Below are 18,821 nucleotides of genomic sequence, written 5' to 3'. Positions count from 1 at the left end.
TATCTATCTATCTATCTATCTATCTATCTATCTATCTATCTATCTATAGGGAGAGAGAGAGAGAGAGAGAGAGAGAGAGAGATAGATACAGAGTTTTGGTCTTGTTGCCCAGGCTGGAGTGCAATGGCAAGATCTCGGCTCACTGCAACCTCCGCCTCCTGGGTTCAAGCGATTCTTCTCCCTCAGCCTCCCAAGAAGCTGGGATTACAGGCATGTGCCACCACGCCTGGCTAATTTTGTACTTTTAGTAGAGACAGGGTTTCTCCATGTTGGTCAGGCTGGTCTCGAACTCCTGACCTCAGGTGATCCACCTGCCTTGGCCTCCCAAAGTGCTGGAATTACAGGCGTGAGCCACCGTGCCCGGCAGGCATCAATATTTTTAAGAGCTCTCAAGTTGATTCTCATGTGTATTCATAACAGAGAACCATTACACTTCCATGTTTAGAATTATGTCATGTTATAATTAATAATATTTATGTTTTTCTAACTACAAAAGTAGTACCTGCACAATGCAGAGACCTAGGAAAACTGTAGGAAGGCACAATTTTAAAAAATTATCTGAAATTCCATTACTCCTTTGAGTGTCTATTACTGAGTGTTTTATTTCGGGTGTATATGCATGGAAAGAATAGTACACATTATATGTTTTTTTAAAAATAAGTATGATATATTTTAGAACTAGAAGGCACCCTTAGAAATCATCTAGTATAAATCTCTTATTTTATAGGTGAAGAAATTAAAGTCAAGAGAGTCCCTAATTCAAAGTGAATCATGTAGTTCATTTGGAGTCAGGATTAGAATCCAGGTTTCTCAGAGTGCAGTGGCACGATCTCAGCTCACTGCAGCCTTGACCTCCTGGGCTCCAGTGATCCTCCCACCTAAGCCTCCCAAGTAGCTGGGACTACAGACACAAGCCACTTCGCCTGCCTGATTTTTATATTTTTTGTAGAGACAGGGTTTCACCATGTTGCCCAGGCTGGTCTCAAACTCCTGGCCTCAAGCGATCTGCCCACCTCAGCCTTCCAAAGCACAAGGATTACAAGGGTGAAACACCACACCAGGCCTGGAAAATCATACACTAGTTTTGTTTTCCTTGCAAAACAAAATTTGTGCAAAAACTTTAAAACTTTAATTTCAACTTGAAGCTCCATTTCCATAAATAACCTATTATTTCTAATGATCTTCTAATATTTTAAAAATAACAAGCAAAGCTTTATAGGGAAGACCTTCATCTTTCTCCTGAAGAATTCTAGCATGCATATAGAGCAGCTGCCCTCACTGTATTCTATGGAACACTGATTCTATTGGATGTTAACAAATGTATTAAGGGAAAAAAAACAAAAAACTGGTTCCTTACTCAAGTAGATTGGGAAACAAAATTAAAGGAGATTCTTTACCAAACCATTTCTTGTTGTTTTCATATGTTATACTAACAGCACTAAGACTCTCTTGGGTGTGTGTGCAGAATATAATATGTAGAATTTCTCAAATTTATCTAATCTTGGAACCATCCTCAGCCTAGTCCTGATGTATTCATTTTTTGGAACAGAGTTTCACAAATAATACTATGAGGATTCCTAGGATAAAGAAATAAATGATCCAGAGTACCCCCACTGAGGCCAAAGCAACTTTTTATTTTTTATTTATTTATTTTTTTTTGAGACAGAGCCTTGCTCTGTCCCCCAGGCTGGAGTGCAGTGGCACAATCTCAGCTCACTGCAACCTCCACCTCCTGGGTTCAAGAAATTCTCTGCTTCAGCCTCCCGAGTAGCTGGGATTATAGACGATTGCCACCAGGCCCAGCTAATTTTTTGTATTTTTAGTAGGGATGGGGTTTCACCATCTTGGCCAGGCTGGTCTTGAACTCCTGACCTCGTGATCCACCCACCTCGGCCTCCCAAAGTGCTGGGATTACAGGCGTGAGCCACAGCGCCCGGCCCAAAGCAACTTTAATTTAGGTTATAGTTTACACATTTTTATAGCAAGTAGGGGAGTATTTAAGTAGAAAGGATATATGATTCCAATGACTAACTTAATGTTTTCAAAAGTGTTCATTTAAAACTTATTAAAGCAGGGCCAGGTGTGGGCTCATGCCTGTAATCCCTGCACTTTGGGAGGCCAAGGCAGGAGGACTGCTTAAGCTCAGGAGTTCGAGACAAGCCTGGGCAACACAGTGAGACCCTGTCTCAAAAAAAAAGTAAAGGCCGGGCGTGATGGCTCATGCCTGTAATCCCAGCACTTTGGAAGGCCAAGGCGGGCGGATCATGAGGTCAGGAGATCGAGACCATCCTGGCTAACACGGTGAAACCCCGTCTCTACTAAAAATACAAAACATTATCCGGGCAAGGTGGTGGGCGCCTGTAGTCCCAGCTACGTGGGAGGCTGAGGCAGGAGAATGACGTGAACCCCGGGGGGCGGAGCCTGCAGTGAGCCGAGATCGCGCCACTGCACTCCAGCCTGGGTGAAAGAGCGAGACTCCTTCTCAAAAACAAACAAAAAAAAAAGTAAAAAAAATTTATTAAAATATAGCTAGGAGCAGTGGCTCATGCCTGTAATCCCAGCACTTTGGGAGGCTGAGGCAGGCAGATCACGAGGTCAGGAGTTCGAGATCAGCCTGGCCAATATGGGGACACCCCGTCTCTACTAAAAATACAAAAATTAGCCAGTCGTGGTGGTACGCATCTGTAGTCCCAGCTACTTGGGAGGCTGAGGCAGAAGAATTGCTTGAACCTGGGAGGCGGAGGTTACAGTGAGCCAAGATTGCGCCACTACACTCCAGCCTGGCAACAGAGCAAGACTCCATCTCAAAAAAAAAATGTATTAAAATGTAATAAGAAGGCCGGGTGTAGTGGCTCATGCCTGTAATCGTAGCACTTTGGGTGGCCCAGGTGGGCGGATCACCTGAGGGCGGGAGTTTGAGACTAGCCTGGCCAAATGGTGAAGCCTCATCTCTACTAAAAATACAAAAATGAACAGGGCGTGGTGGCGGGCGCCTGTAATCCCAGCTACTCAGGAGGCTGAGACAGGAAAATTGCTTGAACCTGGGAGGCGGAGGTTGCAGTGAGCCGAGATTGTGCCACTGCATTCCAGCCTGGGTGACAGAGTGAGACTCTGTCTCAAAAAAAAAAAAAAAAAAAAAGATTATCTTGAAAATTAGACAAAATTCCATGAAAATCTTTGCCCCAATAGAATGTATATCCATTTTTATGTTTTATTTTGCACAAGTGTAGTTATAGTACATTCACATCTTGGTGTTTGTTTACTTTCAATTTAATTTACTCACATTCATTTATTCAATACTTTCTATGTTCTAGGCAACAGGCTCAAAGATAATATATAGCTTCTGACCTCGGGGGATTTAGGGTTGCCTATAGAAGGGTAGAGATAAGTGCTCAGGACTTTAACAAACAAAATGCAATGTGGTAAGTGCTATTATGCAGAACATAATGCAACAAAGAAGAATGCCCAATAGGGTCAGAAGCTTGAGATAAATATAAGGTTCATCAGAGAGAACGTGGTAAAGACAAAAAGTAGAAAGCAGAAATGCAATCTATAGTTAGGTCTTCCTACAATCAGATAGATACACATTTTAGGAGGGATTGGAGAGGCAAAAGACTTCCATTTCTGCCTTGTTTAAGCAGTCTGCTATGAACACATATTTTTAAAATCAGAAAACAAAGTGGAGGTGGCAATCTTCAGCCTCTCTACGTCATCATCATCATCTTCAAGAGTCCCAACTTTTTAGTTGGCCAAGGAAGCCTTTTTCAACCTTACCTCCCACAGCATCTCCTTCTCCCCAACTCCAGCCATATCAAATAACTTGGAGTCAAAGAAATACAAATTAAACAATAATACAGTACCATTTCAAACTATTAAAAAAATTATAGACTGTGAAATGTAAACGGTGCCATTTTTCCTAGTGGACATTTTCATTTTTTTGTTGTTGTTTGCAGAGGCAAGGTCTTACTATGTTGCCCAGGCTGGTCTTGAACTCCTGAGCTAAAGCAATCCTCTCGCCTCAGCCTCCCAAAGTTCTGGGATGACAGGTGTGAGCCACCACGCCTGGCTCCTGGTGGGCATTTAAAATGAAAATTCTTTAAAAATGTGCATACTCTTTGATCCAGCGATTCCAGTTTCACTTCTAGGACTATAACTTTAGGAAATAAGAAAAGACATACAGATATGTTCACGGCAACACTGGTTATAAAAGGAAGGAAAACAGGAAACAACTTAAATGTCCAATAATAGGCTAAATTCTGAAAAAGGTATACAATACAAAACCCAATCACTTTAAAGAATGACATACATCATTTAATGACACGTCATTAAAAAAACATCAATGGTGTTATTTGGTAATGATGTGACACATCATTAAAAACACCACATAACCTAGCACTTTGGGAGGCCGAGGCAGGCAGATCACCTGAGGTCGGGAGTTCGAAACCAGCCTGACAAACATGGTGAAATCCCATCTCTACTAGAAACACAAAATTAGCCGGGCGTGGTGGCGTGCGCCTGTAATCCCAGGTACTCAGGAGGCTGAGGCAGGAGAATCGCTGGAACCCGGGAGGCAGAGGTCGCAGTGAGCCGAGATACTGCCATTGCACTCCAGCCTGGGCAACAAAAGCAAAACTCCGTCTCAAACAAAAAACAAACAAACCAAACACTACATATGTGGTGGGCACTAATCTCACAAGCCTTGAAAGTAGGTAGATTATCCAACTTTCACATGAAGAGGCTGAAACACAATTGATTTAACTTACCCAAGATCATACAATTATTAAGTGGTGAAACCAGGATTCAAAAGGAGGCCATCTGCTGGGTGCAGTGGCTCATAACTTTGTAATCTCAACATTTTGGGAGGCCAAGGCAGGAGAATCACTTGAACCCAGGAGTTTGAGAGTAGCCTGGGCAACATAGCGAAACCCTGTCTCAAAACAAAACAAAACAAAAGACTGGGCGTGGTGGCGCGCCCCGTGGTCCTAGCTCCTCGGAACGCTCAGGTGGGAAGATCGCTTGAGCCGGAGAAGTCGAGGCTGCAGTGAGCTGTGATAGCGCCACTGCACTACAGCCTCGGCAACAGAAACCCTGTCTCAAAAAACAAAGCCAAAACAAACAACAACAACAAACGCAGGCTATCTGAATACCGAGCCCATGTCCCTTTCCATGCCCACAATGTCGCCTTGCCTTTGTGCAGAATGTGGTTAGAACTGTTTACCTCGCAAGATTACTGTGCAAGTGAAATGAAATAAACACAGAGAGCTCCTGGGACAGAGTGGGCATTCAATACTCAGAAACTACTAAGTAACTCGCTCAAGGTCAAGCTAGGATTTAAACCCAGGATTTCAATCTTTTGTTCCAGGGAGCGCGTAGGAGGTTAAGAAGCTTTTCTTGGCTTCCTTTTTTTTTTTTTTTGAGACAGAGTTTCGCTCTTGCTGCCCAGGCTGGCGTGCAATCGCTCGGTCTCAGTTCACTGCAACCTCCAGCTCCCGGATCCAGGCGATTCTCCTGCCTCAGCCTCCTAAGTAGCTGGGATTACAGGCGCCCGCCACTAAGCCCGGCTAATATTTTGTGTTTTTAGTAGAGACGGGGTTTCACCATGTTAGCCAGGCTGGTCTCGAACTCTTGACCTCAGGTGATTCGCCCATCAATTTTTAGCGCTGAGTCAGTATGGGCTTTCCTTCAGCCCCATAAAGTGCACCTCAGAGGTCAGGGAACACATAACAAGCACATTCAAAAGGGGAGCGCGCGGAAGTGGCTTTAGGAAGCACTCAGTCTTGCCTGGTTTTTTTTTCCTCCCTGCTTTTCTAAATCCAAACCCGGACTCCTCAACCCACAGCACCGCCGATTTCCGGGGCGGAAATAACGTCTGTATTCACGCGCCGGAAGTGCATTTGCAGAGTGAGACAAAGCGGAGAACGTTGGTGGGCCTGTTGCGGAGTACGCTTTGGAGTGAGAAGCATCGAGGCTGTAGGACGCAGCTGTTGCCATGACGGCCCAGGGGAGTCTGGTGGCTAACCGAGGCCGGCGCTTCAAGTGGGCCATTGAGCTAAGCGGGCCTGGAGGAGGCAGCAGGTGAGGCACCTGGGCAAGCTGTACGTCACTGTTCATCCCAGAACTGCACCAGAGTAATGAGACCTGATCCCTCAGGCATAACTCTGAAAAAGATGGGTGGCACGCAGACATCACCTGGGGAGGTAGCGGCTTTTCTGCCGTGGAGGTTTCTCTGCTCAAACAATGCTTACATCGGTCCTCCTGATAAAGTCAAAGGACTGAGGAACACACGAGGGGGCTTGGTCTAATCTGAGTAGGTGCATCTGAAGATCTTTATTCCTATGATTGGTAGATCAGGAAATGTGGGATAAGAAGTATCGGAGGTTGCAGCTTTAGTTTCTTGGTTTGGTTTTTTAGGGGTCGAAGTGACCGGGGCAGTGGCCAGGGAGACTCGCTCTACCCAGTTGGTTACTTGGACAAGCAAGTGCCTGATACCAGCGTGCAAGAGACAGACCGGATCCTGGTGGAGAAGGTACAGAGGTATAGATGTTACCGTAGTCCATGGGCCAGTTCTGAGTTATACACTCATCCTCTTCTCCTAGGTGGAGTTAACGTAGATAGCTCTTATCCTGAATATTTGGAAACTGAACTGCTTGAGGCTGGTATTTCGGTATTTTATATATCAGCTACAAAGTGCTTAATAGTTTGAAAAATAGAAGATGTTTGGAGCATAAGGTATAAGATTGAAAACTATCTTTTGGTGGCAACATCTTCCAGTTGAAGTGATCCTTTTTCTACTCTAGTTCCCTTACACCACATATCCAACTGTCAGGATACTCTGTTGGCTTTACCTACTACTTTTTACTGTGTTCACCTCTCATCCCAATCCAAGCCACCATCCTTCATCTAGATATCTGCAGTAGCCCGGCTAATTTTTGTATTTTTATTACAGACAGGGTATCACCATGTTTGCCAGGCTGGTCTTGAACTCCTGCCCTCAGGTGATCCATCCGCCTCGGCCTCCCAAAGTGCTGGGATTACAGGCATGAGCCACCGCGCTCGGCCCGGGCCTATTTATATTTCTAATTTCTCCTGTCATTTTGTTACATTTTTTCTAGGAACTTATCCATTTCCTAAAATTTCAAATGTATTCATATAAAGTTGTTCATAATATGATCACTTCCATATATGCAAGATCTGTGATGTTCGTTTTTTCATTCCTGATATTGAATATTTGTCTCCTCTCCTTTTTTCATCAGGCTCACCAGTATTGATTTTTTTACAATTATTTTCATTTATTTTTACAGGTCACTGTACCCATCACCAGTATTGATTTTATTAATCTTTCAAAAATTCTTGTTTTTTTTTCTAGTTTCTTGAAATGGATGCTTAGTTTATTTTTAGACTGTCATTACTTTTTTTCTTTTCTTTTGAGACAGTCTTGCTGTTGTCGCCCAGGCTGGAATGCAATGGCACGACCTTGGCTCACTGCAACCCCTGCCTCCCGGGGTCAAGCAATTCTCCTGCCTCAGCCTCCCGAGTAGCTGGGATTATAGGCACCTGCCACCATATCCAGCTAATTTTTTTGTATTTTTAGTAGAAATGGGGTTTCACCACGTTGGCCAGGCTGGTCTGAAACTCCTCATCTCAGGTGATCCACCCACCCCGGCCTCCCAAAGTGCTGGGATTACAGGCGTGAGGCACCGCGCCTGGCCAGATTGCCATTGCTTTTAATGGAAAAAACCGCAGTTACTTTTGCAGCAACCTGGTAGTATGTATTTAAGGTTATAAATTTCTCAGAACTCTAGCTGTGTCCCGCAAGTTTTAAAATGCGGTACTTTTGCTATCATATAAATCTATTTTCCATTATAATTTCTTCATGTATCATTGTTAATTCTCAAACATAAGAGATTTTCTAGTTACTATAAAATTATTTCTAGTTTAATATTATTGTAGTCAAAGAATATGTTTTGTACAATTTGCATTCTTTGAGATTGACGTTTTCTTCATGGCTCAGTGAGTGGTCAGTTTTTGTGAATATCTTGTGTTTGAAAAGAATGTGAATTCTGCAATTGTTCAGTGCAGTGTTACGTGTCAGTTGGGTTAAGTTTGTTAATGTCATTCAAATCTTCTATGTCTTGATTTGCCTGCTAATTCTATTATTATTTCTGGAACTAAATTAGTTCGATGGTTCTATTAGTTATTGACTGAGGTGTGCTAATCTCCCATTATGTGGATTTATCTATTTCTTCAGTTGTAGATAGGACATTGATAAATACAGAAGTACCAGGACAAAAGCAGGGAGATCTTTTTTCCAAAATCAGGAGAAAAAATGACATCTGGAAAACCTATAGGAAAAGGCATAACAGATGGTGAGGATACTTTATCTTTAGTAGAAGAGACAGCCTTCCTGTGGCAACATGGAGAAGGGAAGAGGTCGTAGAATTGACGAGTCAGCTCAGTTAGGAGCAGGGAGTTGGGAATTCTGTTCATGTGATTTAGCATCAGTGATATGGCAAATGTGGGACTAAGGGTGGTGATCAGAGGGTTAAAATTGTGTGTTTATTTTAGCGCTGCTGGGACATCGCCTTGGGTCCCCTCAAACAGATTCCCATGAATCTCTTCATCATGTACATGGCAGGCAATACTATCTCCATCTTCCCTACTATGATGGTGTGTATGATGGCTTGGCGACCCATTCAGGCACTTATGGCCATTTCAGCCAGTAAGTATTCTTGAAACAATAACCCTTCCATAAGTTTGAAGAATTAAAGGCAGGCCGGGCATGGTGGCTCACGCCTGTAATCCCAGCACTTTGGGAGGCCAAGGCGGGTGGATTGTCTGAGGTCAGGAGTTCGAGACCAGCCTGGTCTCACCAGCCAACATGGTGAAGCCTTGTCTCTACTAAAAATGCAAAAATTAGCTGGGCGTGGTGGCACACGCCTGTAATCCCAGCTGCTCGGGAGGCTGAGACAGGAGAATCACTTGAACCTGGGAGGCAGAGGTTGCGGTGAGCCGAGATCGTGCCACTGCACTCCAGCCTGGGTGACAGAACGAGACTCCATCTCAAAAAAAGAAAGAATTAAAGGTAAATTCTTAGGGACAGTTTTTGGCTAACGGGTATATAGGGGAATGGGGTAATGGTGGTGGCATGGAGGGGAATATAGTGCTTACCATGGTTTTCTGTTTGCCTTTAATGGTCCTATTTGCTGTCTTACTATGGGTCTGTCTATATGAATTTAATATACGGTTGGCTTGACTCATATTGGGGGAAAGAGCTCTTTTGGTTTGACAACTTCTGTTACTCCAACAGCTTTCAAGATGTTAGAAAGTTCAAGCCAGAAGTTTCTTCAGGGTTTGGTCTATCTCATTGGGAACCTGATGGGTTTGGCATTGGCTGTTTACAAGTGCCAGTCCATGGGACTGTTACCTACACATGCATCGGATTGGTTAGCCTTCATTGAGCCCCCTGAGGTAAGACAAAAGAAAAGCTGAATTTGGGTAGTTGTAGTATACAGTGAATAGCTGACCTACTTGATGGTAGGGAATTAGAGTTGGTATTAGAGTTTCTTTCTTTTTTTTTTTTCTCTTTGAGATGGAGTATTGCTCTGTCGCCCAGGCTGGAGTGCAGTGGCATGATCTCGGCAACCTCCGCCTCCTGGGTTCAAGCAATTCTTCTGCCTCAGCCTTCCAAGTAGCTGGGATTACAGGCGCCCACCACCACGCCCAGCTAATTTTTTTTTGTCTTTTAGTAGGGATGGGGTTTCACCATGTTGGCCAGGCTGGTTTTGAACTCCTGACCTCAAGTGATCTGCCCGCCTTGGTCTCCCAAAGTGCTAGGATTACAGGCGTGAGCCACTGCGCCTGGCCTAGGGTTTCTTAAAAAATAAGAGCCATTAGGAGTTTTTAAGTTGTTATTATTTTTTTTGAGACAGAGTCTCACTCTGTCACCCAGACTGGAGTACAGTGGCATGATCTTGGCTCACCGCAACCTCCGCCCCCCAGGTTCAAGCGATTCTCGTGCCTGAGCCTCCCTAGTAGCTGGAATTACAGGCACCTGCCACTGCACCTGGCTAATTTTTGTATTTTTAGTAGAGACAGGGGTTTCACCATGTTGGCCAGGCTGGTCTTGAGCTCCTGACCTCAGGTGATCCACCCACCTTGGCCTCCCAGAGTGCTGGGATTACAGGTGTGAGCCACCATGCCTGGCCAAGTTGTTACTATTTTTGAAACAAGGTCTTGCTCTGTCACCCAGGCTGGAGTGCAGTCATGTGATCATGGCTCACTGCAGCCTCGACCTCTGGGCTCAAGTACTCAGCCTCTCAAGTAGCTGGGACTACAGGTGTGCACCCCTGTGGCTCGCTAATTTTTGTATTTTTTGTAGAGACAGGGTTTCGCCATGTTGCCCAGGCTGGTCTTGAACTCCTGGGCTCAAGCAATCTGCCTGCCTTGGCCTCCCAAAGTGTTTAGCTAAGATTAGCTACTGCGCCTGGCCTGGAAGTTCTTTTTTAAGGATAGGCAAAATAGAGCTTGTGGTTAAAGTATTAATTAATTCAGGAAGTTATTTTAACACTCATTTGCCACTCACCTATTCTTTCTTCTTTCAGAGAATGGAGTTCAGTGGTGGAGGACTGCTTTTGTGAACATGAGAAAGCAGCGCCTGGTCCCTATGTATTTGGGTCTTATTTACATCCTTCTTTAAGCCCAGTGGCTCCTCAGCATACTCTTCAACTAATCACTTATGTTAAAAAGAACCAAAAGACTCCTTTCTCCATGGTGGGGTGACAGGTCCCAGAAGGACAATGTGCGTATTACTACAAACACAAAGAAACTGTACCACAACCCATGACTGAAAATAATATAGAAAACTTTATTTATGTTTCCAGTACAGAGCAAAACAACAAAATCATAACTATGTAAACGAGAATAATTGCTGCTAAATCAAGAACTGTTGCAGCATCTCCTTTCAATAAATTAAATGGTTGAGAACAATGCATAAAAAAAGTTGCACAAGTTCCCTTAAATCTATTTTCCTTAATATTTCACTTCTATTTAATACAAGCTGGGACATAAAAATTCTGTTGGGGATACTTGGGGAAGATGTGAGAAACTAATGCTGGATTCAGCTTATACATGATGAAAAGAAAAATAAACCAGACAAAAGGAGCACATAAATACGCATACAGTGTAACTGTTATTTTAATACCCACAATAAGGGATTTTTGTTAGCATGTTTAGGGGGAATGAGGATTGGTGGGATCCTTGGGGCCACAGGAATCTGAGGCAATGGAAGATGTATGGAGTGATCATCCCCCTGCCGAGAGGAACCTGGCATCTGTCAAGCAGATGCTGCAGTTCAAACTTCAGCTTTTAAGATAGATAGCTATTGAAGGCAGAGGGTCAGCAGGAGGATGTGTATTTCTAATCTACCCTGGTAAAGTCATAGGTAAGACTCAAAAGCGGGATCTTATTCAAAAGGTAGGTATTTCCTTTGTCTTCTGTCTTGAAACAGCCCCTTCCCCTAAGGTGCATTCTCTCAAGTTTTCAGTATTGCTGTATTAGCAGTGATTAAAAGAGATGAGAGACTTTGGAGACAATGTAAGCAACACATACAGACATGAAATGCTCTAGACAGAGATGAATATAAATCTGGCCTAATAACCAGTTTTCCATGTAACAGTGATTTTGTGTTTCAGGGGCTGAAGTAGTGGTTATATTAATGGCCACTAATTCCCTTATCCCTTTAAAAGATTTTTACAGTTCTCCAACCACAAACAGCACTTCTAAAACTAACTTTATTTTCTGCCTGTAATTTGTTCTACATGGAAAAAAAAAAAATTAGTTTGGCCAGGGGTGTGTGTAAATGTGGCAGAATTCCTAGGCAGGCTGACCTTTACAGTATGAGCCTTTAAGATACTGGATCCTGGTCAGGCACAGTGGCTCACACCTGTAATCCCAGCACTTTGGGAGGCCAAGGTGGGCAGATCATCTGAGGTTGGGAGTTCGAGCCTGACCAACATGAGTTTCAGTAGAGAAACCCCATCTCTATTGAAAATACAAAATTAGCTGGGCGTGGTGGCACATGCCTGTAATCCCAGCTACTCGGGAGGCTGAGGCAGGAGAATCACTTGAACCTGGGAGGCAGAGTTTGCGGTAAGCCGAGATCGTGCCATTTCACTCCAGCCTCGGCAACAAGAGCAAAACTCCGTCTTGGAAAAAAAAAAAAGATACTGGGTCCTGCAGGACATGACTCGCTACTGTTAAACTCAACTAAGCAGTGGAGTGTTGCAGTGGGAGTTGTAAATAATGCTTCTACTGTCTGTAGGAAGGAACAGAAAAAAAGACTTAAGATCCTATCGGCTTTGCCATCCTGAGTGGGCCTGGAGGTTGAAGAAAGCAAAGGGAACAAATCAAAATTACTCAATTTCTTTTTTTTTTTTTTTTGAGACGGAGTCTCCCTCTGTCACCCAGGCTGCAGTGCAGTGGTGCAATCTCGGCTCACTGCAAGCTCCGCCTCCCGGGTTCACGCCATTCTCCTGCCTTAGCCTCCTGAGCAGCTGGGACTACAGGCACCCGCCACCACGCCCGACTAATTTTTTTGTATTTTTAGTAGAGACAGGGTTTCACCATGTTAGCCAGGATGGTCTCAATCTGTTGACCTCGTGATCCACCTGCCTCGGCCTCCCAAAGTGCTGAGATTACAGGCGTGAGCCACCGTGCCCGGCCCAAAATTACTCAATTTCTTCAGCTATATTGAAGGTTTTCTCTGTCCTTACAGGGGTCAAATGAACAATTTGTGACACCTAGGTCAGCTTGCTCCATGTCCTATAGAGTAATCAAAGAAGAGTGGCACTATTTGTGACTAATAAATTGAAATTCAAAAACAAACATGAATACAGGCAAAAGAAGTTTCTCTAAATACCTATTCTGTAAAAGAAATGAAGATTTCACATACTTGAAATTACTGCTCAGCCAGCCACATAAGTAGTTTCCCTATGCTTGTAAGCCAGATGTTGTTTGATCAGTAAATTAGTAAATAAAAAGCTGAGCTTACACAAGTATTTCCTTGGCACACTGAACTTTCTTTTTGAAACATATCACTCTGTTACCCAGGCTGGAATACAGAAGTGCAATCCTGGCTCACTGCAACCTCTGCCTCCTGGGTTCAAATGATTCTCCTGCCTTAGCCTTCCGTGTTGCTGGGATCACAGGCATGCGCCACCATGCCTGGCTAATTTTTGTATTTTTAGTAGACAGGTTTTCACCATGTTGGCTAGGCTGGTCTCGAACTCCTGACCTCAAGTGATTCACCTGCCTTGGCCTCCCAAAGTGCTAGGATTACAAGTGTGAGCCACGGCACCTGGCCTGAAGTTTCTGAAAACAAATAGAAGACTGTTGGCTTGGCTAACCTCTTAGTTCAGAGCCAAGTTTCTATAGTCAGAATGAAGAATAAAATTGAAAGAAAAGGGGGGAAATGCTTACACTTGGCATTAAGTTGAATGCCTCAAGTCTTAACTATGGCTTTGTAGATGAGGCAAAAGATTTCTTAGTGGTAAAATTTCAACGGGTCAATGCTGCCAATCTGTATGCCATTTTAGTAAAGTAGGTAAGGAGAGTAGCCGCTCAGTAACTTTGGCACTAAAGAAAGAGTATGGCTCTAGAACTTCCAATTCCATTGCTAGATGTGCCCTCTAAAAGATGGTCCAGTGCTTTCAGGGAAGGATGTTTAGCCAAGTATTTGTTCCTTAAGATTTTTTGACCTGTGTTTAATAAGAGGGATAAAAAAAGGCACAGGGGTGGGGGCAGGAGGGAGAAGAACCTATTGGTTAATGTGCACCATGACCTGCATTTCTTAGACAACAGCTTGTATGTTTTGTCCATGCTGCATAGAGAACCACAGACTCAGTAAATGTTAATAGCTTCCTTTTGGAGTTCTCTTAGTTCAGCCATTTGAAAGGAACCTGAAAGAAATAATTTTTACCTTACCGAAAACAATTTCCATGGTAACACTGCCTGTGTTACAGTGACAGAATGGGTTCTGAGTTAAGAGAAACAAACAGTTGAAGTATACACTGACACAGTATGGATATTTAAATCTGGTATTTTGGGGGAATGTTTTTGAAGAAGTAGAGGCTGCAGCCATGTTTCAAGTTAGTATCCTAATATAAAATTAGAGCAGTGGGTATACTAAAGAAATATAGCTAAAAAATGTTTGCATCTTGGCTTGCCGAGGATAATAGGTCCAAATATACTTGACCATAAATTCTTTAGTAAGATGAAGCTGTCTCTAGTTGTTATCCCCACGGTGTCATCATTGAACCATGACTTCTGAGATTCATCTTTAATGCTGAATGTGTACTTGACTTGCTTTTTTCTTCAGATGAATTTCTAGCATCCCTTTTACCAATTCATTTATTGGCTCAGCTTGTTAATTCTAATTTGCCTTTGACTGCTCAGACGTGGCTTGAAAGACTTGAGCATTGTTCTGATGTTGAGGGAAAATTTGCTTTTTCTGTAAGGACTGCAGATCAGATGGGAGGTCTTTTACACAGGTACTTGAGGCTCAGCTCATCAAGAGTTCAGTATGATGTGTACAGAACACAGGCTTCTAGTTGAGTGGGAGTGGTAGTATTGAGCTGGCACTTCCATGGAGGATGTAGGCCTTTTAAGAAAACAGGCCAAGCACAGTCATTCAGAGTAGGTTATGAATAAATGGTGATCACTTCACTGCCACCACCCCGGACAAGTAGGACTCGCTCTAGTCCCTCGGTAAGCACCTCTAGGAACTCCATGTCTTCAAAACTTGTCAAGGAGACAGGCAAAAGAAGAGCACAAACTTAGAACCTGGCATCATCATAATCTGAGGTTATCTGATCATAGAGCTACAAAATTAGCTGCGTAATTATTATATATTCAGAAAAGTCTGAACTTTGGATTGAATTTAATCCTGTGAGGTAACCAGAGATCCAGTCCTTTTGCATACATAACACAAGACTCTCATTTGTGTATTTAAAAAATGGGAAAACCTACAAGTGTTATTCTAAATAAGATAAAAATGATGAAAGAAGAAAAAAAGCCGTAATAGGGCAGCTAACAAGATTCCTAGAGAGAACCCAAGTAATTTCTAAGTGAAGCTGCTCAAGTCAGATTTTTCTGCCAGTTCGATTTCTCTTTTTCTTTTTAAACCTCTTACTTTTTCTTTTTTTTTTTTTTCTTTTTTTGAGACAGAATTTCCTCTTGTTGCCCAGGCTGGAGTGCAATGGCGTGATCTTGGCTCACTGCAACCTCCGCCTCCTGGTTCAAGTGATTCTCCTGCCTCAGCCTCCCGAGTAGCTGGGATTACAGGCACCCGCTACCACACCCAGCTAACTTTTGTATTTTTAGTAGAGATCGGGTTTCACCATGTTGGCCAGGCTGGTCTCGAACTCCTGACCTCAGGTGATCCACCCGCCTCGGCCTCCCAAAGTGCTGGGATTACAGGCATGAGCCACCACATCCGGCCTAAACCTCTTTTTTCTTAATGGTACTGGTGGGAATAAGCTAAATTATGTGTCAGTGCTGAAGGGTTTCCCTTATTCCAGGAGTCCTGGGATGAAGGTATGAAGAAAAATCCCTATCTCTTTTCTCCCTCAGTTAAAGGAAGTTCTATCTCAGCTTCTCCCCTAACTATATCCAAAAGAAAAAGGCTTTGCAAAGTGGGTAGAACCTAAAAAGGAGAAAGGATGTGGGTATGCTGTCTGTAGGATTATCAGGAAGGGTTTTATACACTGAATATTAGATGTCATGTTGCAAATACACTACCTAAAACGTCTTTTAGAACTGAATTATATTTGCCCCAAGATAACTTTGTAAAAATCCTTGCCTAAGACTTTTAAGTCTTCCTTCCTTAAAGAAGGAAAGTGGGGCATAGACAATGACTTTTATTGTTACCTAGTTATCTCAGAAAGAGGTTAAGGAGATTTTCCCTACCGGAAGCCCCACTCTTGGAAAGGATACAGTTTTCATCACCCTCAGGGTTTCGGGGTGGCCCTGGCATATTCAATAAAACCAGCTTTGCTTCATGGGACTTGTTAACTATAACCTCGTTGAGTTTCACTGCTGTATGCATCCGCCTCACATTGGACTGGTCCCTGAGTGGGGAAGAAATAAAGGTTGTTAAGGTAAAAAGAAAACTAGCCATATAGTCAACGTTAAAAACTTGAGATCCAGAGCTTTTTCACTTGACTATGGATAATCTGATAAAATGATTTCTCTTTTTTTTTTTTTTTTGTTTGAGAGGGAGTTTCGCTTATGTCACCGAGGCTGGAGTGCAATGGTGCAATCTCGGCTCACAGCAACCTCCGCCTCCCAGGTTCAAGAGATTCTCCTGCCTCAGCCTCCCAAGTAGCTGGGAGTACAGGCCCCCAACACCACGCCCGGCTCATTTTTTTTGTATTTTTAGTAAAGACAGGGTTTCACCATGTTGGGCAGGCTGGTCTTGAACTCCTGACCTGAGGTGATCCACCCGCCTCTGCCTCCCAAAGTGCTGGGATTACAGGCGTGAGCCACTGCACCCGGCCTAAAATGGTTTCTTTATGATATTAATATCTGGGTTTTCTCATTCTGTTGGCTTATTTTATAGTAAGAACACAGTGTAGGGGGGAACTATGTGGATAGAGGGGATGGTTAGCTTGTGTACAGTGTTCATTGGGAGCCAGTATGAATAGGCAAACAATAATGAGGTGGCTAGATTCAGGGTGAAATGAATAGACTCCATCCTGTGTGTCCAGGCAAAGTCACATTTGTGCCACTGATTAGGTAATTTTATGATAAACTTAGGAGTGGGAAAACTTACGGACGCATGTTAAGCAGGTCCTGGAATCCTTCCATTGACTTGGCTTTTTGTCCCCGGGATGCCATGTACTTGTCTTTTGTCCAAGTCATATGCACCTTCTCCTGATAGGTTTCTGTCTCTTCGTCCTCATCAGAGCCAATGCTGGTCAATCGTAGCATTGAGTTTCGGTCTTTCACCAATTGTGCCTGAGGAAGAAGATCCAACACAAGTTATTCTACCAAATTTTCTCTCACGCTTCATCTTTGGTTATTTTGAGGCAATAATGGGTTATGGTGGAATAACTGACAGAGTGAGAAGGAAAGAATTTGTCATCCTGTTAAAACAATATAGTACCATCCCTTTTTTTTTTTTTTAGTTTGAGATGGAGTCTTCCTCTGTCACCCAGGCTGAAGTGCAGTGGCGCGAACTTGGCTCACTGCAACCTCCGCCTCCCGGGTTTAAGCAATTCTCTGCCTCAGCCTCCTGAGTAGCTGGGATTACAGGCACGTGCCACCACTCCCGGCTAATTTTTGTACTTTAGTAGAGATGGGGTTTCACCATCTTGGCCAGGCTGGTCTTCAACTCCTGACCTCTTGATCCACCCGTCTCGGCCTCCAAAAGTGCTGGGATTACAGGCGTGAGCCACCGTGCCCAGCCCAGTATCATCCCTTTCACTGACAGACTTTAGAGTCCGGATTGGATTGATGCAGTAAGGTCTCACCTCTCTGTCTCGCTCTGTTTTGGATAGCCGCATGTGCCGGAGCATCTGGGACCTTTGCTCCATCATCAAAGTGCGCTCGTAAGTATATGCTGATATATCACTGTCATGCTGCCATAGACATCACACAAAGGAGAAAGAAGGATGAAGCATACATTTTTATTTCCAGTCACTAAATTAAACCAGGGAAAGCATCACAATATTAACCTAAGTTTCACCCCTATTTTGTTTAGTCATTGAGTTACATGTTTTTGTGATTGTAGATAAAATCCAGAGGCCCCGAGAGTCTTTTCCATAATCTAATCAAGACATGTATTGCCTTGAAACAAAAAATACAAAGTCTAGTCTGTCTTTTTTATACTGTTGTTTTTTTTTAAAGCCATGTATGAATTTTAAGCTGAATATATGAATTAAAATTTCATAAAACTATATTAAGCAGATGAGAATCTGGCAGAAATATAAGGGCTGTGTAATAAACAAGAAAGCAAAGCCAAAAAGTAACATCAAACATGCATCACATACACATTCTACTTAGGGCAACAAATTAGGGTTTTTTTGTTTTTTTTTTTTGGCACTAGGAGATTAATCCACATTTAGATCTGAAAAATTTCCCAAACTAGAAAAGATTCAAGGAAGACAGGGAGAGGAATGGGGGAATGAACCTCTTGTATCTCAAACTCAGCTTTCTCACCATCTCCACCACTTCTACCTCCGCCTCAATGCGCAAGTGATATAGGAAGGTGGCTAGGTCCTTCTTCATTTGGATACTGTTGTCTTCTAATTGGGCCACCGTGAAGATCCGTATGCTGCACTTTCGCCACACCTGAGAGAGTGACATACACATGTGGAAAATTAGAGCAAGGAGGCAAAAAAAGTTATTTCCTAAGACATTAGACATTGTGGTCCAGAAGAACCTTGCTATATGTAGTATGAGGCTATTTGTTCCTAGCTTCCTACTTGCCATGTTATTGTACTAGGGCAAAAGATTGACTAAACACCACATTTAATACGGTTTTAAGGAGTCCTTAATTTCATAACAAGAAAACACCGGCAAAAGAAAAGATGGCTCACGATATGTTAAGAGGGTGCTTTATTCAGACAGTACATCAATGACAACATGCAGACTATATATTTACTATTTTAAATTTCATTTTATTAGTCTTACCACGGAATGAGCGCATATATGTGTGTGATACACACACATACATATACCTTCAGTTTCCAGTATTTTTTTAAAAAAGATGTGTTCACTTGTTGTTTTCCCCAAGCGCTCATATGGAACTTTATTAATTGGCT

General features: G+C 43.1%; 3 protein-coding genes across 9 annotated transcripts in view; 1 reads left to right on the top strand and 2 right to left on the bottom strand.

Annotated features, from left to right (window-relative positions):
- Positions 1 to 3,350, bottom strand: part of KATNBL1 (katanin regulatory subunit B1 like 1) — an 85,099-nt gene extending 81,749 nt beyond the window's left edge. The window contains exon 1 of the mRNA XM_058427734.1: positions 3,284 to 3,350. The gene's annotated coding sequence lies outside the window, so the exon portion shown is untranslated. The remainder of the gene's footprint in view (positions 1 to 3,283) is intronic.
- A 2,536-nt stretch (positions 3,351 to 5,886) lies between these two features.
- On the top strand, positions 5,887 to 10,924 carry EMC4 (ER membrane protein complex subunit 4). Of its 3 annotated transcripts, XM_032175190.2 has the most exons (5): positions 5,888 to 6,075; positions 6,412 to 6,526; positions 8,566 to 8,719; positions 9,308 to 9,468; positions 10,602 to 10,924. In XM_032175190.2, exons 1-5 carry the CDS (start codon positions 5,990 to 5,992, stop codon positions 10,635 to 10,637), a joined length of 552 nt encoding a protein of 183 aa, XP_032031081.1. In that variant the 5' UTR covers positions 5,888 to 5,989; the 3' UTR covers positions 10,638 to 10,924. The 3 variants fall into 3 exon arrangements, with proteins under 3 accessions (XP_032031083.1, XP_032031081.1, XP_032031082.1); XM_032175192.2 differs by lacking the exon at positions 9,308 to 9,468 and having other exon boundaries at positions 5,887 to 6,075; XM_032175191.2 differs by lacking the exon at positions 5,888 to 6,075 and having other exon boundaries at positions 6,410 to 6,534.
- An 879-nt stretch (positions 10,925 to 11,803) lies between these two features.
- SLC12A6 (solute carrier family 12 member 6) overlaps positions 11,804 to 18,821 on the bottom strand; it is a 109,472-nt gene continuing 102,454 nt past the window's right edge. For 4 of the 5 annotated variants that reach the window (XM_058427733.1, XM_032175188.2, XM_032175187.2 and 1 more), the window contains 5 exons: positions 18,217 to 18,348; positions 17,529 to 17,636; positions 16,829 to 17,013; positions 15,991 to 16,124; positions 11,804 to 14,788 (listed from right to left, as the gene is read on the bottom strand). In XM_058427733.1, the coding sequence (XP_058283716.1) occupies positions 14,697 to 14,788; positions 15,991 to 16,124; positions 16,829 to 17,013; positions 17,529 to 17,636; positions 18,217 to 18,348 (651 nt within the window). In that variant the 3' untranslated portion in view covers positions 11,804 to 14,696. Of the gene's footprint in view, positions 14,797 to 15,963; positions 16,125 to 16,828; positions 17,014 to 17,528; positions 17,637 to 18,216; positions 18,349 to 18,821 lie in introns of all 5 variants that reach the window. The other variant, XM_058427732.1, reaches the window with a different exon arrangement.

The sequence above is a fragment of the Hylobates moloch genome, unplaced genomic scaffold (assembly GCF_009828535.3).
Source record: "Hylobates moloch isolate HMO894 unplaced genomic scaffold, HMol_V3 SCAFFOLD_14, whole genome shotgun sequence".
Lineage (NCBI taxonomy): Eukaryota > Metazoa > Chordata > Mammalia > Primates > Hylobatidae > Hylobates > Hylobates moloch.
This window is presented reverse-complemented; position numbering and strand designations above follow the sequence as displayed.